Below are 23,669 nucleotides of genomic sequence, written 5' to 3'. Positions count from 1 at the left end.
TGATTGCAGTTATTGCTGCTAAGGGTGGCCCAACCAGTTATTAGGTTCAGGGGGCAATTACTTTTTCACACAGGGCCATGTAGGTTTGGATTTTTTTCTCCCTAAATAATAAAAACCATCAGTTTAAAACTGCATTTTGTGTTTACTTGTGTTATATTTGACTAATGGTTCAACAAATAGAAAACAGTCCCAATGTCCTAGGTGTACATCTCAAGAAGGATGACACCAGAGAGTTGGAGCAATGCCCTGAGCAATTCCTCACGGTGATGAACTGAAACTACTGTGGGCTACAATTCTTTAAAAAACACAAAAAAATCAAGTCTTTAACTCAGATGAAAACCACATGCACAGAAAATAGATAAATGTCACATATGTGATGTACAAGATACAATTTAGGTGTCATACTGTACCTCCAAATGAGAGTGAGAATTTTCACATGCTGACCAAAGACTATTACACAGTATTGTATCAGACAACAAAAAACCTGTAATCAAATATCCGGCAACCATTTAACTTTATAGGTATCTGTTGGCACCATTTTGCAGAACAAGGGAATTTAGTCTTTAAAGAAGTGGTACCATTAAGCTGTTTTAAATGTAGTTCATTTTAAATTATTAACAAAAAAAATGCCATCAAAACTGTGTTTTGATAAACGTTTTATTAAAAAAATGCACCAAAGTAATTAACCACAGAGCACATAATTTCTGGCAGTTTATTGCCTTATACAAATTTAACAACATATTTGCTCCATACAAATTAAAACATTCTCAGAACATATGTACAGAGTATTTCTGGAAACTTTAAAAATTAGGGCAAGAAAAACGGGGGGGGGGAGGGGAGGGAAAAAAAAAAAAAAAAGGCAGGTGGACACGTTGGCCGAGGTGCAACCTTTGAATCATGGGCAGTCTACAATGGTCAGTGAAAAATTACCAAAGGCACTTGCCTGCTATAAGGAAATGAAAAATGAACTCTAAGAGAAATTAGATAAATGTTTATGATAAGTATTCATAAACATTAAACAAGCAGTTTAATAGTTTGGGGACAAGAAACAATGATATATTAAAAAAAAAAAGAAAAAAAAAAAGAAAAATAACCATTTAGTTCAGAGTTTCAAAGTCTTTCACCACAATCAGCGCTCTGACTTCTCCTTCGCTCATGTTTATTTGAGTGTTCCTTATTTTCATTGTTCTCCCTCCTGTAGGTTCTTTCTTTACTTCTACTACGCTTGTGCGCCTTCTCCTTACTATGACTACGCTCTTTCTTCTTGATTTTTTCATCTGCATCTACCTTCCCTCTACTTCCAGACCTACTTCGCTTATTTGATTTTTCTGACTTGTGTTTATTTGATCTCTCTTTGCTTTTACTTCTGCTGCGTTTGCCACTTCGATTCTTGCTCTGACTCCTACTTCTATGCTTTCTCTCTCTGCTTCGGCTTCTACTGTGTCTCTTAATCTTGCGTTCATCCCTGTGCCGCTTCTCCTCCTTGTCGTCTTTTTGTTTTCTTTCTTCAGATTCTAGTTTGCTTCTTTTTTCTTTAGATTTTTCAACATCTCTAGATTTATCCCACTCTCGGTCCCTATCACTTACTCTTTCTTTTTCATGATCGCGCTCTTTCCTTTTACTTCTCTCGTTTTCCTTTTCCCTTTCCTTATCTCTTTCTCGCCTATCATTTTTTTTCTCCTTACTCCAACTGCGACTACGCCGCCTCTCTTTGCTCCTACTGCGTCGGCGCTCAACTGCTCTTTCAGGACTTCGTGAACGTCTTCTATCCTTGTCCCCTCTATCCCTGATCTCCCTTTCTTTTCTTTGCCTTTCACGCTCTCTTTCCAACTCCCTGTCAAAACTGGTTGAGCCATGTCCATCATGATGACTCCGACTCCGAGATCTTTGTGGAGATCTGCGAGGACTGGTAGATCTTTTTGGAGACCTAGAATGGAGAAGGAGAGAAAAAAAAAGAAAAACAGATTTGATTGTTTAATTTAATAAAAAATTTCTGTAAGCAATATCTGGAAAAGTTTAAACTTTTATTTCAAGAATAATTTGAATTCTATTTAATAAACAAAACAGGTTTTCTTAAACTAAAAAAAAAAACAGAGCAGTCATATAAATGAACAAAAGTAAATTTAAATTATGCTCCAGAAAACCAAACAATATATATATATAAAGTGTGAATTTAATATTGATTACTTCATCATATACTGCTCAAAAGAATTAAAGGAACACTTTTTAATCAGAGTATAGCATAAAGACAATGAAACTTATGGGATATTAATCTGGTCAGTTAAGTAGCAGAGGGGGTGTTAATCAGTTTCAGCTGCTGTGGTGTTAATGAAATTAACAACAGATGCACTAGAGGGGCAACAATGAGATGACCCCCAAAACAGGAATGGTTTAACAGGTGGAGGCCACTGACATTTTTCCCTCCTCATCTTTTCTGACTGTTTCTTCACTAGTTTTGCATTTGGCTACAGTCAGTGTCACTACTGGTAGCATGAGGCGATACCTGGACCCTACAGAGGTTGCACAGGTAGTCCAACTTCTCCAGGATGGCACATCAATACGTGTCATTGCCAGAAGGTTTGCTGTGTTTCCCTGCACAGTCTCAAGGGCATGGAGGAGATTCTAGGAGACAAGCAGTTACTCTAGGAGAGCTGGAGAGGGCCATAGAAGGTCCATAACCCATCAGCAGGACCAGTATCTGCTCCTTTGGGCAAGGAGGAACAGGATGAGCACTGCCAGAGCCCTACAAAATGACCTCCAGCAGGCCACTGGTGTGAATGTCTCTGACCAAACAATCAGAAACAGACTTCATGAGGGTTGCCTGAGGGCCCAAATGTCTACTGCCCTGTGCTCACTGCACAGCACCGGGGAGCTCAATTGGCATTTGCCATAGAATACCAGAATTGGCAGGTCCACCACTGGCATCCTGTGCTTTTCACAGATGAGAGCAGGTTCACCCTGAGTATATGTGAAAGGCGTGAAAAGGTCAGGAGAAGCCGTGGAGAATATTATGCTGCCTGTAACATCGTTTAGCATGACTGGTTTGGTGGTGGGTCAGTGATGATCTTGGAGGCATATCCATGGAGCGACTCACAGACCTCTACAGGCTAGACAACGGCATCTTGACTGCCATTAGGTATCGGGATGAAATCCTTGGACCCATTGTCAGACCCTACGCTGGTGCAGTAGGTCCTGGTTTCCTCCTAATACACGACAATGCCCGGCCTCATGTGGCAAGAGTATGCAGGCAGTACCTGGAGGATGAAGGAATTGAAACAATTGAATGGCCTTCACGATCCCCTGACTTAAACCCAATAAAACATCTGTGGGACATTATGTTTGGTCCATTAGGCGCCGCCAGGTTGCTCCTCAGACTGTACAACAGCTCAGGGATGCTCTCATACAGATCTGGGAGGAAATGCCACAAGACACCATCCGTCGTCTCATTAGGAGCATGCCCGACGTTGTCAAGCATGCATACAAGCTCGTGGGGCCACACAAGATACTGAAAAGCATTTTGAGTAGCAGAAATTAAGTTTTTAAAAATGGACTAGCCTGCCACATCTTCATTTCACTCTGATTTTAGGGTGTCTACATAATTGAGCCCTCTGTAGGCAGAAAACTTTTATTTCCATTAAAAGACCTGGCATCCTTTTGTTCCTAAGACATTGCCCTGTCGTTATTTGTATAGATATCCAACTTCATATTGAGATCTGATGTATCTAATGTGTTTCTTTAAAGTGTTCCTTTAATTTTTGTGAGCAGTGTATATTAAAGCCAGTCATTTCTGAAGCCTCCTTTACATTATACAGTGCCAAGCATATTATCAAGCACAATTCAGAAACACCAGGTAGCCTAGCCTAACCTGCACATTGGGGATGAAGGTGCAAGTTGAAAAAACAAAACGTGGTATATAGTAAGCAAGTGAAGATCCAAACCCAAGGTCTCCAAAGCATGTACAAAGCCCTCCACAGATTTTGACACACTTGAAAAGCAAATTGAACCTTATCTTTAAATCTTATTTTCATCTCTTTATGAATATTAGACAAAAAAAAAATGAAAACAATAACCTTGAGCGCCTACGATCAGTGTGTCGCACAGGTTCTTCAACGTCATCCTTGCCATCTTTTTTAGCAATTTTTCTTGGTCTGCTTTTCAACTGCTGGTCTATTATTTTTTGAACTGGAACTGGAATTCTTGGGAAGAGGGTTGAAAACCATTCAAGTTTTGAAAGGAAAGAGCGAAGCATTTCACCAATTGTCATAACACAGCCTCCACCAGCTTTTACATCGAGCTCCTAAAAAGACAGCAGGCCAAATGATTATAAATATTTACAGCAAAGTCCCCATGACACAACTAATGGCTCCTGAAACATTTCGTTTTTAAACTTCCAACACTATAAACTGTACTGATACTCCTAATTTCAAAATTAATATCATAGTCACAGAACTATTTTATAACTATATCTTTTTAACTGGTTTGGCCACTTCTTCTCTGTTCTTCAATTACTTCCATTTCAATTGTGATGGCTATATTATAATACCAATATTCACCTCTGTATTCATATAGCTTAAATATGAAAAAAATTACATTAAGGAAAAATGCTTAAGTATTACATGTATTCAAAATTAATAGTTTTGGTTCAGTTGCCATATATTCTATTTTTTTTCCCTCAAAATATAGGTATCGTTTTTCTGAAACGGATTTATATAACAGGATTCTAACACACTTGAACAAAAGTAGATACAAAAATAAAAAAGCCAACAGCTATATCTCCTTTACAAAAAAAAATAAAACATTCTCAGATGACCGTTGTCTGAAAAGGGCCATTACCGCATTATCTCCTTCTTGCTATGTCATCTCACTGTTCAGGATTTGTTAGCCAGCTATTGTCAGGCCAAAACCTATAGTGCAAGCACACAGGAAGAGTAAGATTTAAACCAGCAACTCAAGAAAAGTAGAGACCGAATGTAAAAATGTTCCTTGTATCCACAAACACAAAAACTACATTTTTATGTACAATTTCCAACTATAATAGTAAGGATAGGTATCTATAAACAAAAAAATGCTAAATTTATATATATAGGCTTATAAAAATAAAGTGAGTAGGTGAATACCTTCAAGTGACCTGGACACAAAATCCTATCAAATTGGAAAAAATACACATTTTATTTTAATCATGAGTTTATATACATTTTAACATTAAAATGTTCAAGGAAACAATTTTTAAATGAATTATGTAAAAATGATTCTTAGCATACCCCATTTTTAGATAAATGTATACAATGTAGTGAAATTGTGAAAAAATAAAATACAGAGCATTATGATATGCCAGTACTCTAAGTGATATACATTATCAATTAGTTGAGCAAATTGTTTTAGCCAGCAAAATAAACAAATGCTACACTAAGTAAATAGTACTCCAAGTGGCTACAATTTACTGTATAAGCTGCTGATATAGGTGGTCCTTTCCTAGATTTATTCATGGCTAAACGCATCCAAGAATATAAACACCCAATTGTAGTCAGAGGAGCCATAGATCATTCCCAAAAAAATAACCACAAAATCTTGATCTATTAATCAATGTATGGTTTACTGTTAACACATAAGGCAAATCCATGAAAACTAAATCAACAAACATTCAAGTGAATGTCAAACTAAGAATTAAATTAATACTGGAATAGGAAAACTCGTCATGAACAAGAAGAATAAAAGCTGCATACTAATGAAAATGACCCTACACATCTTCACTGACCTGACATCAAGAACACACTGAACTGAGCATTAAAGAACATTCACATTGTGATGCTGGTGAAATTGCTTTTACATCTTTGGTCTTCTGTACTACATACTTAGCATGCAATATTTTTTAGGCTAAAGATTTTTATAAATAAATAAAAAAAACATTTTACTGTTGGAAAATGAAAATTAAATTTGTAATAATGAGATGGCATAATTTGTGAGAATTTGTGGATGGCAAAGGAAACGCTTATATTTAGCTATATAAATGGATGCAGTATTAGGATAAAGAATTAAGATATTATAACATGACATTTCTTCATAGTGCTCCTGCAATAACGTTACACAGAGTGTATGTTCTCATTGTTAAATTCAACTATTTTTACATCTGAGTTTGTAAAAGTAAATAAATACTTTGTGTTTAATTTAAAATTGTTTGAATAATTGATGAAGTATTTATTATTATTAAAAAAATGCATACATTTTCATGTTTTGAGAATACAAATGGATAAAGGACATACGGATTATGAGACTGGAGTTGAGTGAGAATTTTATTTTCCTCCACTGATGTTTCTCACATTGTTTGCCGTTGTCCAGTGCTGGTCACAATTGGATTCCATTCTATTAGAATCTTTGTTATGTTATTTCTTCATGAAACTATAAGATCAACCACCACTACAAAATACATGGGATAAGTAAAATATACAAATTAAGCTTACTCCACCCAAAAATGACTTTTTTTAAATGTCAGTGGGGAAGGTGGGGCAATAAAAATACAAGAGACATGCACTTCACATTACTTTAGACTTATAAAATTTAGTGTATAGAGCTATCTGGATTTGTTTACAGGTATTACCTTTACTAAGCAATTTCTCACCCAATATTATAAATGCACAACCTTAAATTTTAGTTTTGGTTACAAAGGCTTCTTCCAGTATCTCCAACTGATGTGAAACCATTGGCTTTCAATTAAACTGATGGTTGTACTTAGTGCTCAAGACAATTTTGAAGAGGACAAATATATTTTTCCAAATCATGTGCATTTTCAAATTACTAGTAAGGATTATGGTATCACTAAATGGCATGTTAGTCTTAAAGCCACCATGAACCTTTTATTTACTTTCAATTTAAGTATAAAATATATATTCACAGTACTACCAAATTTCACTAAACAGCAATTTTCTCTATATGACTAATTTGACAAACTGCAATAAATCCATTTCAATCAGATACATAGTGAAACACAACTTGCTTCCTTGCAATAAAACATTTAGAAAAATGAAAACAAACATTACCTATGAGTCAAAAGTAAAGTTTTTATTAAACAAAGCTAGGAATTTCTTTCTGTGTAATATATTGATGATACTCACCTTCAACACCATGCAATAAGATATTTAGGTTATTAACTTAATTTTGTGAATAATTTTTAAGACAGATCTAAACTCTAGTTATTTTATTTTTAACATTCAGCAAAATAATTAAGCCAAATGAAGGCAAAGGTGAAAATCAGTTATAATCATCACAATGTTAATCAGGTTTTAGGGACAAAAAGAAAATAAATTAATAAAATTCTACCCCCCTCCCTCAAAAAAGGACAAAAAACAAAATCCACTAAATCTCTATTCATACTTAAAATTGCAGAAATAAAATAAAAAAAAATTATTACCCTCGCAGACATACCTCCTCATCATCAAGGAAAGCATCAAACCAATCCAAAAGGTCTGAAGGAGGCTGTGTATACCTGTGAAAGGAAAATATTATTATTTAATATTATAACACTAACACTCAAAACACTGTTACACACAGATTTATGGATTCAGGGAAGAAGCCATTCTAAAAACACCCTAGAAATGTGCTTTTTATGAAAGAACACACCACTGCATGGATTCAATTAATAATTTCCAAATACTTTAACTATCCATCGATGTTTTTTGATTTGTCATAGGAAATAGGATCATAAAGCCAAATTAAAGGCTATTTTATCACTAACAATGGGCCTGTAGTTAGATTTACAAAAAAAAAAAATTTCACAGCTCTCAAAACACCAAAAAATACAATAAGATGTGTATTTATTCAGACATACAATTTAAGAACACTGTTCTAAATATAAAAGCACTGCTAAATAATCAGTAAATAACAAATAAGAATTAATGTGACTAATTTTCATAAAAACTTAAATTTAGCCCAGTACATAAACTACAGAATATTGAATTTTCCAACTTTGTACCTTAAAAAGCATCTTAAAGTGCAATTCTTGCCATTCTTTTTTCATTCTGTCGTAGCACATAAAATACAAGACATCAGGCAAGACATGCTTCTATTCTGTTCGTGAGGTCCAATGTCCCTATATTCGTTACTCATCACCACTCCATTATACACATTACACTTCAGGAACAGCATTCAATGGTTGTCAGCTCTCATGCACACAAAGCCCACCCATACAACTAAAGCCAAAATGAAACCTACTTTTTTGAGTAAGACTAGCTGGAGTGAGTCACTGGGTATGTCATATTATATGAATGGGCTTCATTGGAGGGCACCACCGACCACCTCCATCTCACTAAAATTATGTAAATGAAGGCCATGACTTAAAAAACCCAGAAAAGCCTTCTAATGTGACATGGTCTTCAGGGAAACAAGATTGTTTTAACAAAAATCACCCTATTTGTCATTTATGCACACATTAAAAATCAATAGAAAATTTTGTAAACTATGCTTTACCTCCACTTGGAATTCCATGTAATTTACTATTTTGTGACACAGGTATGAATTTTTCTATTTATATTTTATCATTACTTGCTTAAGAATGACATTTGTACCATGCTTCAAAAGCTACATTTACTTTTAATCACAGTTATGCATAAATGACCAACATTACAGACACACTTCTACTTTAACTTAGTTAAACCTAGGCAGTAGGGTGTTGTACCATTATGCATGCAATGAGAAGGTCTTTCATTGGCTAACTAAAAAGATTATAATATGCAAGCTTTCAAGGCAATTCAGGTACTTTCTTCAGGCAAGATGTGATTAGATAAAATGTGTCATTTTGCTTGACTTCTCAAACCTAGGCAAACTAAGAATGATGTTTCACAAAAACCTTACAGCTGAAAACCAGTAAATTATTACAAAAAGAAACAATCTAACAGTAAAGAGAAAAATAAAACTATTAATATACCTAGCAAGTAAACACTGTCAGATAACACCACCTAAAGAAACTTAAAACAATGCAAAAATAAATCCAATATTAATGATACATACCGGATATACATGAAGCCAAGAGCTCTGATGTACGGAGAATCTGTGTGAGTAATCAGTCCCATTACTTGTTTTCGGGTTAGTTTAAGTGTAAACAATTTGTACAATAGGCAGAAAGCTGTAGATACTATGCCGCCAGTTCCAACCCCTCGAACCTATAAATAATCAACTAAACGTTAAAAACACAATAAAAACATTTTATGTTGTTTTAATATATGTATATAAAAATTTAAATATACAAATACAATCAATTAATTGGCATCAACAAAACTTACTGAATTGCATAATAAGGCAAAAAAATCACGTACTTCTACTTACCCCGCCGCACATGCCAGTCTGGCCTGCTGTTTTTCTGCTGCCTTTTTCCCATGGTTCTATATGTGTAACCTAGCACAAAAAATAAAAGGAGAAAAATTAGCTTCTATATCAGAGCTGCTGTTATTTTATTACCCTATTTCGATACCATCCAAGGTTTTGGTCTATAGTCATTATGGAAAACTATTACACTTACATCAAGACTGAAAAATAAAACTAACTTTAAAACTTCTGTATACTCCAACATTTACCCGTTTATGTATTCATCACAAGTTCTTATAATTAACAATTAAGATAAATAAATCAAGCAGCCATCTTAACTAGATTACAGTAATCCCGCCTCGATCGCGGGGGTTGCGTTCCAGAATCCCCGCGATAGGTGAAAATCCGCAAAGTAGAAAACATATGTTTGTATGGTTATTTTTAGATATTTTAAACCCTTATAAACTCTCCCATATTGTTAACATTATTAGAGCCCTCTAGACATGAAATAACACCCTTTAGTCAAAAGTTTAAACTGTGCTCCATAACAAGACAGAGATGACAGTTCTTTCTCACAATTAAAAGAATGCAAACATATCTTCCTCTTCAAATAATGAGTGTCAGGAGCAGAGAATGTCAGAGAGAGAGAGAGAGAGAGAGAGAGAGAGAGAGAGAGAGAGAGAAAGCAAGAAAAACAAACAATCAAAAATCAATACGTGCTTTTGGGCTTTTAAGTATGCGAAGCACTGCGATAAAGCGGCATTTTAGAGGAGTGTCTGTATCCTCTAGCAAACAGCCCCTCTGCTCACACCCCCTCCGTCAGGCAGAGAGAGTGAAAGAGACAGAGAAAAGCAAACAATCAAGCACGCGTGGGAAGCATATCGTATATCATTGAGGAGTTTTATTTAATACGTAATACATGCTCTAATTGGGTAGCTTCTAAGCCATCCGCCAATAGCGTCTCTTGTATGAAATCAACTGGGCAAACAAACTGAGGAAGCATGTACCATAAATTAAAGACCCATTGTCCAGAAATCCATGAACCAGCGAAAAATCCATGATATATATTTAGATATGCTTACATTTAAAATCCGCGATGGAGTAAAACTGCGAAAGTCAAAGCGATATAGCGAGGGATCACTGTACTCTGCAACAAGGAGTTTAGAGACTGCTAAGGTCCTCTGAAGTCCATTTTACTTAGAAAAATTAGGTGTTCACATCGACAGGTACCAAAATCTCTACTGATTTTTAAAATTCATTCAGTCACTCATTTAGCCCTAAAAGTAGAGTTGGACGATTATCAAACTTTTCAATGATTCTGCCATTTTGCAATTTTTTTGCAAGTGTGTTATTTTTTTATTACTTCATGATTACTGGAATTCATTCAATCACTCCTCAAGCCATAATAATTGGAATTTCTTTACTATTCACTAAGGTCATACTAGATAAAGCTGCCATGAATTCACCATCATATTAATTTAAAAAAAAAGCTGGCTGATAATAGAAACTTTCATGGATATCACCACACAAAGATTAGCAGTATTTTGTGAAAATAATAAATAGGAAGTGACAGCTATAAAATGACATTTCCAGTTGTTTGATCTTTAGACCACTTGTGTACGTTCCAAACATCGAGTTGGTTTGTCTTTAACAACAGTTTAAATGTTTACATATATACTGAAACAGAAAAAGGCAAGCAATTTCCCTTTCTCTCATAACTAACAGAAAATCACATCTATATACTATCTGATTTTCCTTTAAAATAGCCTTTTCAAGAGGGCTTTGGAAGTCGATATTTTTTCCAGCCAACAAAGACTTTCTTATTAATTCAGGTATAACTTACAGCATAAGAGAAGCATTTCTTCCTACTGTAATGGGGAACCATGTACTGTAGATCTTGAAATGGTAAGATACACCTTAAAATCACAATCAATCACATTTATATGACCAATAAAATAAGTGTAATTGTTCTAGTCCTGCATTTTCATTCCTCAACACACAGTACAATATATACTGGTGCTTCTTGCTAGATAATAAATAAATTGCTGATAAAAGTTTGAATATTTATTTCTAAATAGGTGGGTTGTTACTTCTAAACCATAAACTCATTAGTCTAATGTAATTTTATTTATTTAAAGACTTTAAAATAAGGCTTCAAATGAGTTTGAAGGAATGTACAACAGCTTCTTTTATATACATTTTGTTAATGCCATAATAAAAAGATAGAACCTGAAATATTGTACAGCCCTGTCTAGAATGCATTTTCTGAATAAAAGCTGTGTATCAATACTTAATTCTCTTTCTTTCCTACAGGGTGAGGCAGAAAGGACGGACTTTTTTTAACAAAAATCACAAAATTGTTAATTTTTTCTTACAAAGAAATTTAAAAAAGAGTTCATATTGAAATAGCATTTGACAAAATCAAGTGTGGAAAACATCTCCCATGTGGTGTCCGCATTCATGGAAGTTGGCCTCCACTCTTTTCAACATCACTCTGTCCGTAGCGCACCAAACCATCACTTTCGGGCTGTGCAGCAGTCTTTCGTGTAATTTTTTGGGATTTTCAGAAGCCCAATAACGGTAATTCTGTTGATTCACCAAGCCATTGAGATGAAAATGAGCTTCATCACTCATGAACAAAATGAGGTTAGGAAATGCAGGTCTAAATGCAAAATACGTCTTACCGAATGATTACCGAGGCCAAGTTCATAAGAATGCTTTCGAGCAGATCTACTTGGGCTGTGCAGCAGGGTTAGTCGGATGCTTTCCACATTTTCAGGGGTACGTGCCGTTCGTGTAGCCCCGGCGATCTTTTGTTCATTAGTGTACCTTGTGTACGAAGTGCTTTAACCCAACGTAGGATAAGTGTTATGAGCAGGAACTTTATTTCTATGGATATTGAAATGGCAATGAAACTCATGCTGAATTGCGGTAATAGATTGGTTGTTCTTGACAAAACAGTTCTACACCAAAACAGGGTGTTCTATCGTCCACGGCTCCATGGCTTCAACTAAAAAGAAAATAAAAAAATGCTAAGAATTCACAAACCTAATGCCACCTACTGCACATCTGTAACTCCACCTAGTGGCGAGTTCTAGCCATTTCAAAGACGTTCGTCCTTTCTGCCTCACCCTGTATAATAACAAACATTAGAAGCATGGAAAATTCCAATGCTTTTTCCTAATGTTGAATTACAGACAATTTGAGACAATGCTGTTACAAAAAATGATAAAAGTGCTTCAAATAACCTTGCATTTTTTATTTTTTTAAATGTTCTGTTGATGTTCTTTGCATATTAATACTATGCAAAGTTATTTTTCCTGTTGTGCCTAGTTCAAGAATGTGCTTAGACTTTCCACTTGCATACAATGAAACTAAATTTGCCCAACTCGATCCTTACAAACCAATACTAAAAAAGAAAATAAATGAAATTATACAGAGGAGCCCGTTTATTTATTACAAAAACACAACAGCTTCCATGTGTTATTATGCAGATTCATCTTGATCTTGAATTCTAAGTGGACGGGTACCAGCCACTACAAAGTAAATTCCACAGAAATTAGACTTTTATATTTCACAGTCTGGATGTGCCTGCCCTTAATGACTGGTAAAGATTGTGGTGTTACTTACTATATTTTATTTATTATTATTTAATCCCAGTAATATGTATCATAAAGGAGGATTTTGTTTGTGGATTTCTAGGGATTTATGATGTAAGAAAAAATATTAATGACTGTACCCTAGGGGTCTGTTCCAAAAAGAAAGATTGGAAACAAAAAAAACCAAAATAAATAAAAAAATAAATCTGCTGGAAGTATACATGATTTGCATTGATGTTGGCTCAAAGCCATGATGTATTAAAACTGAATACTGTATTCTTGGACGGATGCTTAGATATATTAAAGTCTCAGATTTAAAATGGCACCACTCGCATAGACACTTCTCTGCACATGCCACAATGTCTGATGACCTTTTTTGGTGCAGTATTGGTGAAGGAGTTAAAATTTTGTGGCAATTGTTTGTTCAAGAAAGGGCACAACATTTTCAACATTTTGACTTCCTTTTCTGCTTCTTAAATAGTGCAGATGGGATTAGAAATGCTGACAGGTCATTTTCAAAGTTTTGTCCTCTGATTATTCTTTGCTAATGAATCATTGTGTTTTCAAAATAAATGGTAACCCTTCATTTTAAACCTGCGACTTTTGCAGGTTAGTTTCAGAACAATGGCTGCCCCAGCAACCAAAATGGGTTTTGTTAGTTCTTTTTTTCTGGAACTGACAAAGTCTGAGCCTGTTCCAGAAAGCAGGATTATCGAATTATCCACATTGTTGGCCTCATAGAGGCCATTTGCCCAAGAATCTGTTCCAGAAACACAGGTTTGGCTAAATCTAGATCCTTCGGGAAAGGAATATGCCTGATTTCCATGGCATAGTCTAACAGTTAATTTTTATCTCAATATTAATTACAGACATTAGACGTCAGATGAATATTATGTACACAAGAACAGAAAAATGCCTGTTCGGTATTTAAAAGTAGGATTAAAATTTTGTTGGTATCTAGCATGGTTAAGTGAACTCCTTGTTTCTCGAAAAGCTCAAAAAAAAAGTTTGTGTTACTGAGGTTTATGTTAAGAAATTCTATGCAGGGCTCTAGACAAAAATTTACCTCAAGGAGCCAATGACTTTTAAAAGAAAATACAATTAGGAGCCAATAGCTTTGATTTTGGTGCCAAATAATCAAATGTTTCCCTTACCTTTCTAACCTCCATGTACCGTGTCTGATTCTTTTCATTCTGTGCAGTGTATTCCTTGATTGTATTTTTGTGACTGTCTTGACGATTTGGATAACTAAATATTATAACTTTCACACTATGTGCAATCATTAAGAACAGTGTAATTTATTCAGACTCTGAGGCACTGAATGTCAGTGTCAGAGAGCTATCCAATGCAACTTGGTCTTCGTTTTCTCTTATTTGAAGTGAGCCAGCAACTTGTTTAAAATACATTTTGGACAACTTTATCTGTCCAGTGTTCATTTTGTAAACAGCAGACAAGAGGTGTTCTGCTCCAGCTTGGGAAATAAGTTTCCTTTCCATTAGATGGAACAAAAAGGCAGCGTGACAGTGACAATAGGTTATTTTAAAATATACTGCTCAAAAAATTAAAAGAACACTTTTTAATCAGAGTATAGCATCAAGTCAATGAAAATTCTGGGATATTGATTTGGTCAGTTAAGTAGCACAGGGGTTGTTAATCAGTTTCAGCTGCTTTGCTGTTAATGAAATTAACAACAGGTGCACTAGAGGGGCAACAATGAGATGACCCCAAAACAGGAATGGTTTAACAGGTGGAAGCCACTGACATTTTCCCTCCTCATCTTTTCTGACTGTTTTTTTTTACTAGTTTTGCATTTCGCTATGGTCAGTGTAACTACTGGTAGCATGAGGTGAAACCTGGACCCTACAGAGGTTGCACAGGAAATCCAACTTCTCCAGGATGGCACATCAATGTGTGTCATTGCCAGAAGGTTTGCTGTGTCTCCCAGCACTGTCTCAAGGGCATGGAGGAGATTCAGGAGACAGGCAGTTAGTCTAGGAGAGCTGGACAGGACCATAGAAGGTCCTTAACCCATCAGCAGGACTGGTATCTGCTCCTTTGGACAAGGACAAACAGGATGAGCATTTCCAGAGCTCTACAAAATGACCTCCAGCAGGCCACTGGTGTGAATGTCTCTGACCAAACAATCAGAAACAGACTTCTTGAGGGTGGTCTGAGGGCCCAACGTCCTCTAGTGGGCCCTGTGCTCAACCCAGCGCAGTGGAGCTCGATCGGCATTTACCATAGAATACCAGAATTGTCAGGTCCACCAATGGCACCCTGTGTTTTCACAGATGAGAGCAGGTTCACCCTGAGCACATGTGACAGGCGTTGAAGGGTCTGCAGAAGCCATGGAGAATGTTATGCTGTCTGTAACATCATTCGGCATGACCAGTTTGGTGGTGGGTCAGTGATGGTCTGGGGAGGCATATCCATGGAGGGACGCACAGACTTCTACAAGCTAGACAAAGACACCTTGACTGCCATTAGATATCAGGATGAAATCCTTGGACCCATTGTCAGACCATACGCTGGTGCAGTAGGTCCTGGTTTCCTCTAATGCACGACAATGCCGGCCTCATGTGGCAAGAGTATGCAGGCAGTACCTGGAGGATGAAGGAATTGAAACAATTGAATGGCCTTCACGATCCCTGACTTAAACCCAATAGAACATCTGTGGGACATTATGTTTCGGTCCATTAGGCGCCAGGTTGCTCCTCAGACTGTACAACAGCTCAGGGATGCCCTCATACAGATCTGGGAGGAAATGCCACAAGACACCATCCGTCGTCTCATTAGGAGCATGCCCCGACGTTGTCAAGCATGCATACAAGCGTGGGGGCCACACAAGATACTGAAAAGCATTTTGAGTAGCAGAAATTAAGTTTTTGAAAAAATGGACTAGCCTGCCACATCTTCATTTCATTCTGATTTTAGGGTGTCTACACAATTGAGCCCTCTGTAGGCAGAAAACTTTTATTTCCATTAAAAGACTTGGCATCCTTTTGTTCCTAAGACATTGCCCTGTCGTTATTTGTATAGATATTCAACTTCATATTGAGATCTGATGTATCTAATATGTTTCTTTAAAGTGTTCCTTTAATTTTTGTGAGCAGTGTAGTTTTAGCTCAATGATAGCTGCCCAGTGTACATTTTGTAAACACAGCAGCATTTCAATGACAAAGGCTCAGTGGATGGAATGGAGAGGCTTATTAAATATAAAAATGATATAAAAGACCGTCTATGGTCTTTTAAAATACATTTTGAACAATTGATACTATCAATTCTATAGTAAATGCTTAGCTGTGGAAATAACTGACCCCCCCAACCTCCTCCTCTGGGTGAAGAGATCGAGGGGCACAGTAAATACAAACATGCTATAGATGACTACATGATAAGCTTATTACGGACACTGCACACAATTTTAACTACCCTGTTTTCATTTTGCAAGGAACACAGCAGATGATTACCATTGAATGCTTTCATCAAGTTTAAAAAAAAAAAGATTAGTTTTAGTCTGCCATGATCAGCTTTGCATGCAATAAACAGATCAACTTTAACAGAATTAAGTCACATATTGTGAAAATGAGATCCTCCCCAATCATGATCATGGTCATGATAGGAAAGGAACTTGAACTATTTCATTCACACACTTTTAATCACTCGTGTCACACAGGTGAAATTTGAGCTCCACAACAAGCCCTTCCCATGGAAATGTCTTTTTTCCCCTCTTTTTGTTACCTGAAAAAAACAACCTAAATAAAAGTTTAAGAGCAAGGTACCACGTATTGTGTGAAAGTAAATTATTACACTTATTTTAACAATTTATATTTTAAACATCTTTGTACAGAGTTCTTAGTTGTCAACTAACGCATTACTATTATTACTTTTTTTACTAGGGCAGCACGGTGGCACAATGGTAGCACTGCTGCCCTACAATTAGGAGACCCAGGTTCGCTTTCCGGGTCCTCCCTGCGTGGAGGTTGCATGTTCTCACCATGTCTGCGTGGGTTTCCTCCAGGTGCTCTGGTTTCCTCCCACAGTCCAAAGAGAGGCAGGTTAGGTGCATTGGCGATTCTAAATTGTCCCTGTTGTGTGGGTGTTTGCCCTGTGGTGGGGCTGGTGCCCTGCCCAGGGGTTTGTTTCCTGTCTTGCGCCCTGTGTTGGCTGGGATTGGCGCCAGGAGACCCCCATGACCCTGTAGTTAGGATATAGCGGGTTGGATAATGGATGGATGGATGAATATTTTACTAAATCTTATTTTCCAAGTTTCTTTGTAGATGAGCTCGTGTTGAAGAATTTATTGGTAACATAACATAGCGCACACGTCAAAACGACTGAAGTAACAACTACAATTGGCAATTAGCAATACTATTTTAATACAGTTTATTGTCCACCATCAATCACAAAGTACTCCATTAAAACAACAACATACAATACACGAACACTTACTCCAAGTCAGAAGGACCAGCAGAATTCCATGGGCACAGATATCTTAATAACAGGGAACTTACATAATGGGCAGTTGAATTTCAAGTGTTGTACAGGTCTTCCTTGTGCTTTCATGATGTGTTGTGTCATATTCAGCCTTTCATTCATCTTTCTGACACAGGCATAACCAGCCTCTCCTTGAAATTTACCATTTGGAATACACGAACTCTGTGTCAGCTGTGCAATGTAGTTAGATATAATTTCACGCGCATCTCCAAGTCTGATGTCATTTTTGCCATGCATCATGTAAAAAACCAGCCTTTATTGGAATGAGGCTTATGGATCTCCAAGAAGGATCTCCAACGGCAGCAAAAACAGTTAAAGTCTTGGCCAAGCCTCAGAACTGGGAAAACAATGGTTAAAGCAGCATGTGCTCACTGACATCAACAACTGTTATAAATGATGATAAACACTGCTTAGTGTACTCACCTATTTTGTCCTGAATCCAATAAAGTTCTGACTTTCCTTAGTAGGAACACCCATACTACACACGCCAGCGTCTTAGTCTAACTATGGTGCTCTTTGTCTCAAATTTCTTTGTTCACCGCTTGACTATATAACCTCATTGCTACTTCCCTTGCAGGTGACAGTAAGGGAGCACTTACTGGATTAATTAATCCAGATCTGATTTGTGTGCATCATTTGAGTATTCAAAATGGGGAGGACCAACAAGGAAGGGTTTCAAAACGCGTTTATCTATGGTCTGCTGGATGTTGCTTTGTTGTTAAAATTGATTTCATTCAGCTAAGCAAATTTGATTTATAGACCTGCAATTTCACAAGGAGACGAAGTTGAAACTTTGTTTTCTTCATAAAGAGCACTGTGATTTGGAATAATGGTAGGAGGTGGTTTTAGGTTTTCCTAACTGGTGTTTGGCCTCAAAATGGCTATATGTTTTTTTACTTGCATCCCTAAACAATACAGAAAAAAAAACACAAAGATATATTTAGACAGTAAAAATGTAGTGTGCCAACGCTCGTCATGAATTAAGTGCTTCATTTAAACTTTTCAACCGAGTCTTATTCCCCATGTCTCTACTGCCAAATGCAGTAATAACCATGTTACAATAATATGGTTAGTTGTGTAGTTTTCCAGGTCAATAGTCATGATTCTAATCCTAGTCCAGCCACTTTGGAATGTGATCATTTGCCCTATGTCTATTTGGCTTTTCTTTGAATAATCAAGATTTTCTCCAGAATGTTAAAGACACGAGGAACTAGTTAGCAACAAATAACTGTAGCACATTAGAGCTAATTCTGCCAAAACACTGTACTACCACTCCACTTATAACGCTCCTATGCACACTGCTTACAAAAGCACAGAATACTGGTTCTTTCTGGTAATGGCTTTCTTGTACACAACATTACATATTTTACCCTCATGTTTTGTAACACTTATAATTTAAACCATTAATTACTAAATACAGTGGTGTGATAGACCAACAGTATAGCCCTATTAACAGCTACAAAAAAAATATCAGTATGAATAGACAAACAACATTTTTCTTTACACTTCTGACACTAAAGTAAAACCAACTGCCTTTTATCTCATAATATTGAGGCAGCCTCTTCTTTCTTTATCTTTTAACTAGATGCACTGCAGAGCACTGATGTAGCTTGGCACCATTCTCTCCTTTCAGCGATAAGTGCCGGCAGCAATGGGGCTCTAATTTCTTTCCTCCAGTGATGTGGAGACTGGCACTGAAGTCTTATTTTTCATATGAAAGCAAATTTCTGATGCTATCCACAAACAGACTTAAAGGGAAAGCAGTTGTTAATTTTTGAAAGGAGAAGCTGAAAAATTAGTTTCCTAAATTAGTATGGGACTGTTTTTTACACTTATCTTTCCTTTACCTTATTATCCCAACACTAGCTTTCTCCAGTTAATAAATAACCAAAAATAAAGGGGTGTCATATTATGCAGAAAAAGTAAACATTAATCTCTGCACAGTTACTGGTACTAACAGTTACCAACATCCCATAACGCACACATCTATACTGCTGATATATCATCTGCTTGTCCCACTGCATCACCTCATTTATTTAAGTATGTTCAAGTGTTTAGTTATATAATGTGTTAATGTCAGTAATGTGTTTATTTTTACACAGTATGTGATTGGTGAATTTATATTTAAATATTTATTAAGCATATACTACGTTACGTAAATATTTATTTACTACTATGGACCTTACACACAAGTTTTTCACTCACTGACAGTAAAAGTGACTTGAATTAACATGACATTAGGATGACATCACTTCAGAACCAGACAGGCATTTGACTCACTTAACCATTAGAAGCAAAATTTAGCCAGTTATAGACCAAAATGATCCCACATACTAACCAGAAAAAGACTAAACTATGCAAATAAATAAATAAACTATTGTTCTCCATTCTGTCTGTATGACCACACTTGTGCTGGCAAAAATCCTTTGAATATTCAATATTTAAATGCAATGTAAAGGTTAAAGTATAAACCAAGCCTAAACAGGTTGCCAGTCAATCAATCATACTTTTTGAAAGTTCACAAACCTTCTACCAAAGATTACCATAAAAACAGAAAATGCCTTTTTGATTAAAAAAAAAAAGATATGAAATGTTATATTTACATGACATCATTTTGTGACACAAACATAGAATATAAAAATTTGACAAATTCACAGCCAATTTTGTAAATGGAAAACTCCTGGTGGGGCAAAGGAATTTTAGCTACCTCCTTGCCTTTTAATAAAATGTTCAACTCACTTGGAATTTTTGACATCAAATTTATTCTCTGATAAACATACACCCATCAAATACCAGGTGGTCCAAATCTAATTATGCAGACCCAGATCGTCTGGATGACTTTAATTTATGAGGGGACGATTCCAGTTCGGCGCAAAGACAATTCTTCATTTCATCAGTTCATACGCTTCTCGATGGTCTGGGATTTTTCTGGCGATTTTCTATGTAATAAACTTAGTAAGTTATAGCGTAATGAAAATTGCACAATTATATCTGGACCATCCTATAGAATGGAAAATATGGAAACAGAAGCCTTGCCTCACTGCTGAAGTGTCAGACATCACCACTGAATAATAAAAAAAAAATTATAGTAACAAAGTCACCAAATCTGTACATTATACATGAAGCTCTAAAAGGTTACTCTAGGTACAGTTAAACCTCTGTTGATTTTCAAATAAGGTCAATTATTCCTTCCCAACAGCATTTCTTTCTATAGTGAAAAAAATTTCTGGATTAAAATTTTACTGTTATTTTATGGTTTTAGCCTGTATTGGGCAATTTAAAATATTTTGAAATGTAAAATTCAACAGATTTAGAGACAATTTCATGAACTACCAGTCTTGTAGATCCTCTAACTTAAAACTGGGTTTTTACAGGGATCAAAACAGTTGCTTTTCAGGTGACTTCTGTAGAGACAACTTTTCCTCAAGTTATTTTTAGCACTATCAACCAGACACAGCACCAAGCTCCCTAAATAAAGACTGCAACCCTAAAATCGGTTATATAATTTTTTCATATGTTATTTATAATAAAAGTGGTTAAGACACATACCCTGTGTTCGGTGTGTAGATCCCAATTTCCCAGTGCAATGACAGGGACACTGTGCCGAGAAATGGTTTTGTCTCTTGGATGAGATATTAAATCAAGGTCCTGATTGATCACAAAAGATCCCTGGGCATCCTTCGAAAAGAGTAAGGTGTACCATGATGTCCTGGCTAAACTGACCATCATGGCCTCATCCATTCTGGACTCCTAATCAATCCTTGTCCTTTACTGGCTAACTATTTTTCTCACCCCTTCACTATCTAATGTACAGTCAGCATACTGGCACACAAATGACTGCTATAGCATCATTTGGGTCAATGCTACACATTAGTGGTAGTTGAAGTGGGTTCCAAATGTCTATGTAAAGCATTCTGAGTAAGTTAGGAATGTGGTACATTAACAGCATTTATTATTATTATTATTATTATGGGTGCTGACGAAAAATAAATACCCAGAACCACATGCCCTTTGTGTAAAAAGAACTACACCAGCTTTATGAATAAAAAAACACTTCTGTGTAATGTTTAAAGCTCTAAATTTAGCTCCTTTGCATACCTGAGGGTACCATAATGTAATCTGAGGTTGGTAATATTAATCACAACACCTCCTCCCTAAATATCTAGATTTGACATAAACATTAATGTATGTTTTTTCTTCAGTGAAGGTCCCTGTGATTTTGGTTTCCGAGTTAAAAAAAGTTAAAAGATGCTGATTAATCTTGGAATTAAGCCACAATAAACATGAAAACCATACTGAATGCATTCTGTAAATACACCTAAATAATGCAACAGCAATTCAAAAATTAAAACAGAGGAATTAAAAAAAAACCCAAGCAATCCTTTATTAAGAAACTTCCTTGCCTCCATCTCAGTAATATATGCTGTGCTTCTTCATTCCTCCCTTTTTCTAATGCCGAGAAACTTGATGCGAGATGTATTAAAAGCATAGTCAACTACTGTAACTCCCCTACTGGCAAGTGCCCTTTGTAATCTGTTACCACAGCTCCAGTTGGTTCAAAACTCTGCTGCAAAAGTCCTTGCACAAGTCTGGAACAGCAACAACAGGCTCCCTATGCCTTTCAGGATTTAATAAAGTGATCTATTAATGAACTATAAAGCTTGAAATGGTTTTGCACCAGACTATCGAAGTATCCTCCATCACTATGCTCTAGTCCTCCCACTATGGCCCATGGAGTCTGGCAATCTTGCTGTGCCCCAAACTAAACTTTACTCTGTGTGTGACAGAGCCTTCAGCTCTACTGCACCCAAACTTTGGAATGTCCCCCCCTAAGTGAATGAGATCATTCTTTAAAAAAAACGCACAACTTTACATATATATTAATAAAGGCATTTAACTTACCCTGATATTTTGACCCTTCTTTGTCCAGATGCTGAGGATGATGTGTTTGGATCATAAACGTTATTTGTTCATGGCTTCCTTACAGCAACTGTATTTTACTCTGGTTTACTGTATGGTTGATCTATTTCAATGCTTTGAATATCCAGTATTAAGCTTTAGTGTTTGAGGAGGATATTATTTGTACCCAATGTTGTATATGTTCTGTTATTGTTTCTGAATTTCTGTAAAGCACTTTGAGCATGGAAAAAGTTGCTACACAAATAAAATTTCTTAATACTTTTACGTTTAACTCTATATGAACCAAACATAGCATACCAGATATGTATTTCTTGCAGCCCAAACACCCCTTAATTGTCATCTTCGCATAAAACACGCTTTCTGGTGTCTATGCAGTAATGGATATGTATTGTTTCATGTAGTTTAGTGCACTGCCTAGTTTCTCCTCACACACCTCATTCCCAAATATGCACTGCTCTATTTAACAAGGCATTCTTCCTAAAATGATAGAAATGCGCGTTCGTTTTTCATATGATCGTCGGTTATTTGGATACGGCAAAAGGAGGTCACAGAAAAATACATCCAAGAGAACATACATTCTTGGCAGATATTTAACACTTCTTTCTGGCGTGAGCGGACGACAGCATGAGGGAGGACTAGTGTCGCAGTGACTCTCAAAACAGGGACCGTTATCAAGTCAATGAGAACACAGGCCTGATCCCCAAGCACACCAATGACCCTATTGCACCGGCCACCCGGTAAATGACATTTCACTAAACGAGCAATTACATACCTTGCTGATATAAAACAAGAAGCGACACGTGAGAACAGTAAGAATACATAACAAACGTAGAATTGTGCCCTCCCTCCAGTAGATCGGCCCCCAATTTACCTTGAAGTAAATCTCGTCCACGACCTCGTGGTAGGTTTTCAACTCGTACAGCTGCACCTTAAAGTAGGGGGATGAGAGAACGTTGGTCAGGATCATGGGGTTGAGATTCATTGTCTTCTCGTTGCCCCAAAGGGGTAGGACGTTCCCCTGCTTTCCGGACGCCGCTGGTTTGTTCGCGGCCTGTTGCTGTTGCTGCTGCGGAGTCCCAGCCACCAACGCAGTGTTGTTAGCCATATTGCGAGAATTGCACACGGATCTTAGGCTAAACTATTTCATTAAACCGACATAAAAATATCGCCCCTTCCTTTCGGATTGAATAAGGATTGCACGTTTCACCCGCCCCGGATAATATTCTCAGACTACTACACTGTTTTGTTACTTTTTGCCCCCCCCTCCCCTTTCATAAACACCTTCTCTCACACCGGAGCAGCCGGGCAAACAAGATGGCCGCCACGGACAGGAAAGAAACGGAGCGCGTTCTCGCGCGAGGA

The 23,669-nt window shown here is 36.6% G+C and overlaps 1 protein-coding gene across 1 annotated transcript; it reads right to left on the bottom strand.

Moving 5' to 3' along the window:
- Nucleotides 1-639: 639 nt before the first annotated feature.
- prpf38b (pre-mRNA processing factor 38B) lies at nt 640-23,592 on the bottom strand. The gene is made up of 6 exons (XM_039735035.1): nt 23,179-23,592; nt 9,316-9,384; nt 9,001-9,152; nt 7,420-7,480; nt 4,071-4,297; nt 640-1,927 (listed from the first exon to the last, which is right to left on the bottom strand). The coding sequence occupies exons 1-6, from the start codon at nt 23,410-23,412 to the stop codon at nt 1,111-1,113; spliced, it is 1,560 nt and encodes a 519-aa protein (XP_039590969.1). The 5' UTR covers nt 23,413-23,592; the 3' UTR covers nt 640-1,110.
- Between the last annotated feature and the right edge of the window lie 77 nt (nt 23,593-23,669).

Source organism: Polypterus senegalus, chromosome 14, assembly GCF_016835505.1.
Source record: "Polypterus senegalus isolate Bchr_013 chromosome 14, ASM1683550v1, whole genome shotgun sequence".
NCBI classification, from domain to species: Eukaryota; Metazoa; Chordata; class Cladistia; order Polypteriformes; family Polypteridae; genus Polypterus; species Polypterus senegalus.
This window is presented reverse-complemented; position numbering and strand designations above follow the sequence as displayed.

Bases quoted from the DNA above. Each gene is read 5' to 3' on its own strand.
- prpf38b (XM_039735035.1), bottom strand. From the start codon at position 23,412: ATGGCTAACAACACTGCGTTGGTGGCTGGGACTCCGCAGCAGCAACAG. The intron at 9,385-23,178 runs GTAAATTGGGGG...TTTTTGTGCTAG, and splicing joins TGGACGAGATTTACTTCAAG to GTTACACATATAGAACCATG. The intron at 7,481-9,000 runs GTATGTATCATT...TTCCTTTCACAG, and splicing joins CTTGGCTTCATGTATATCCG to GTATACACAGCCTCCTTCAG.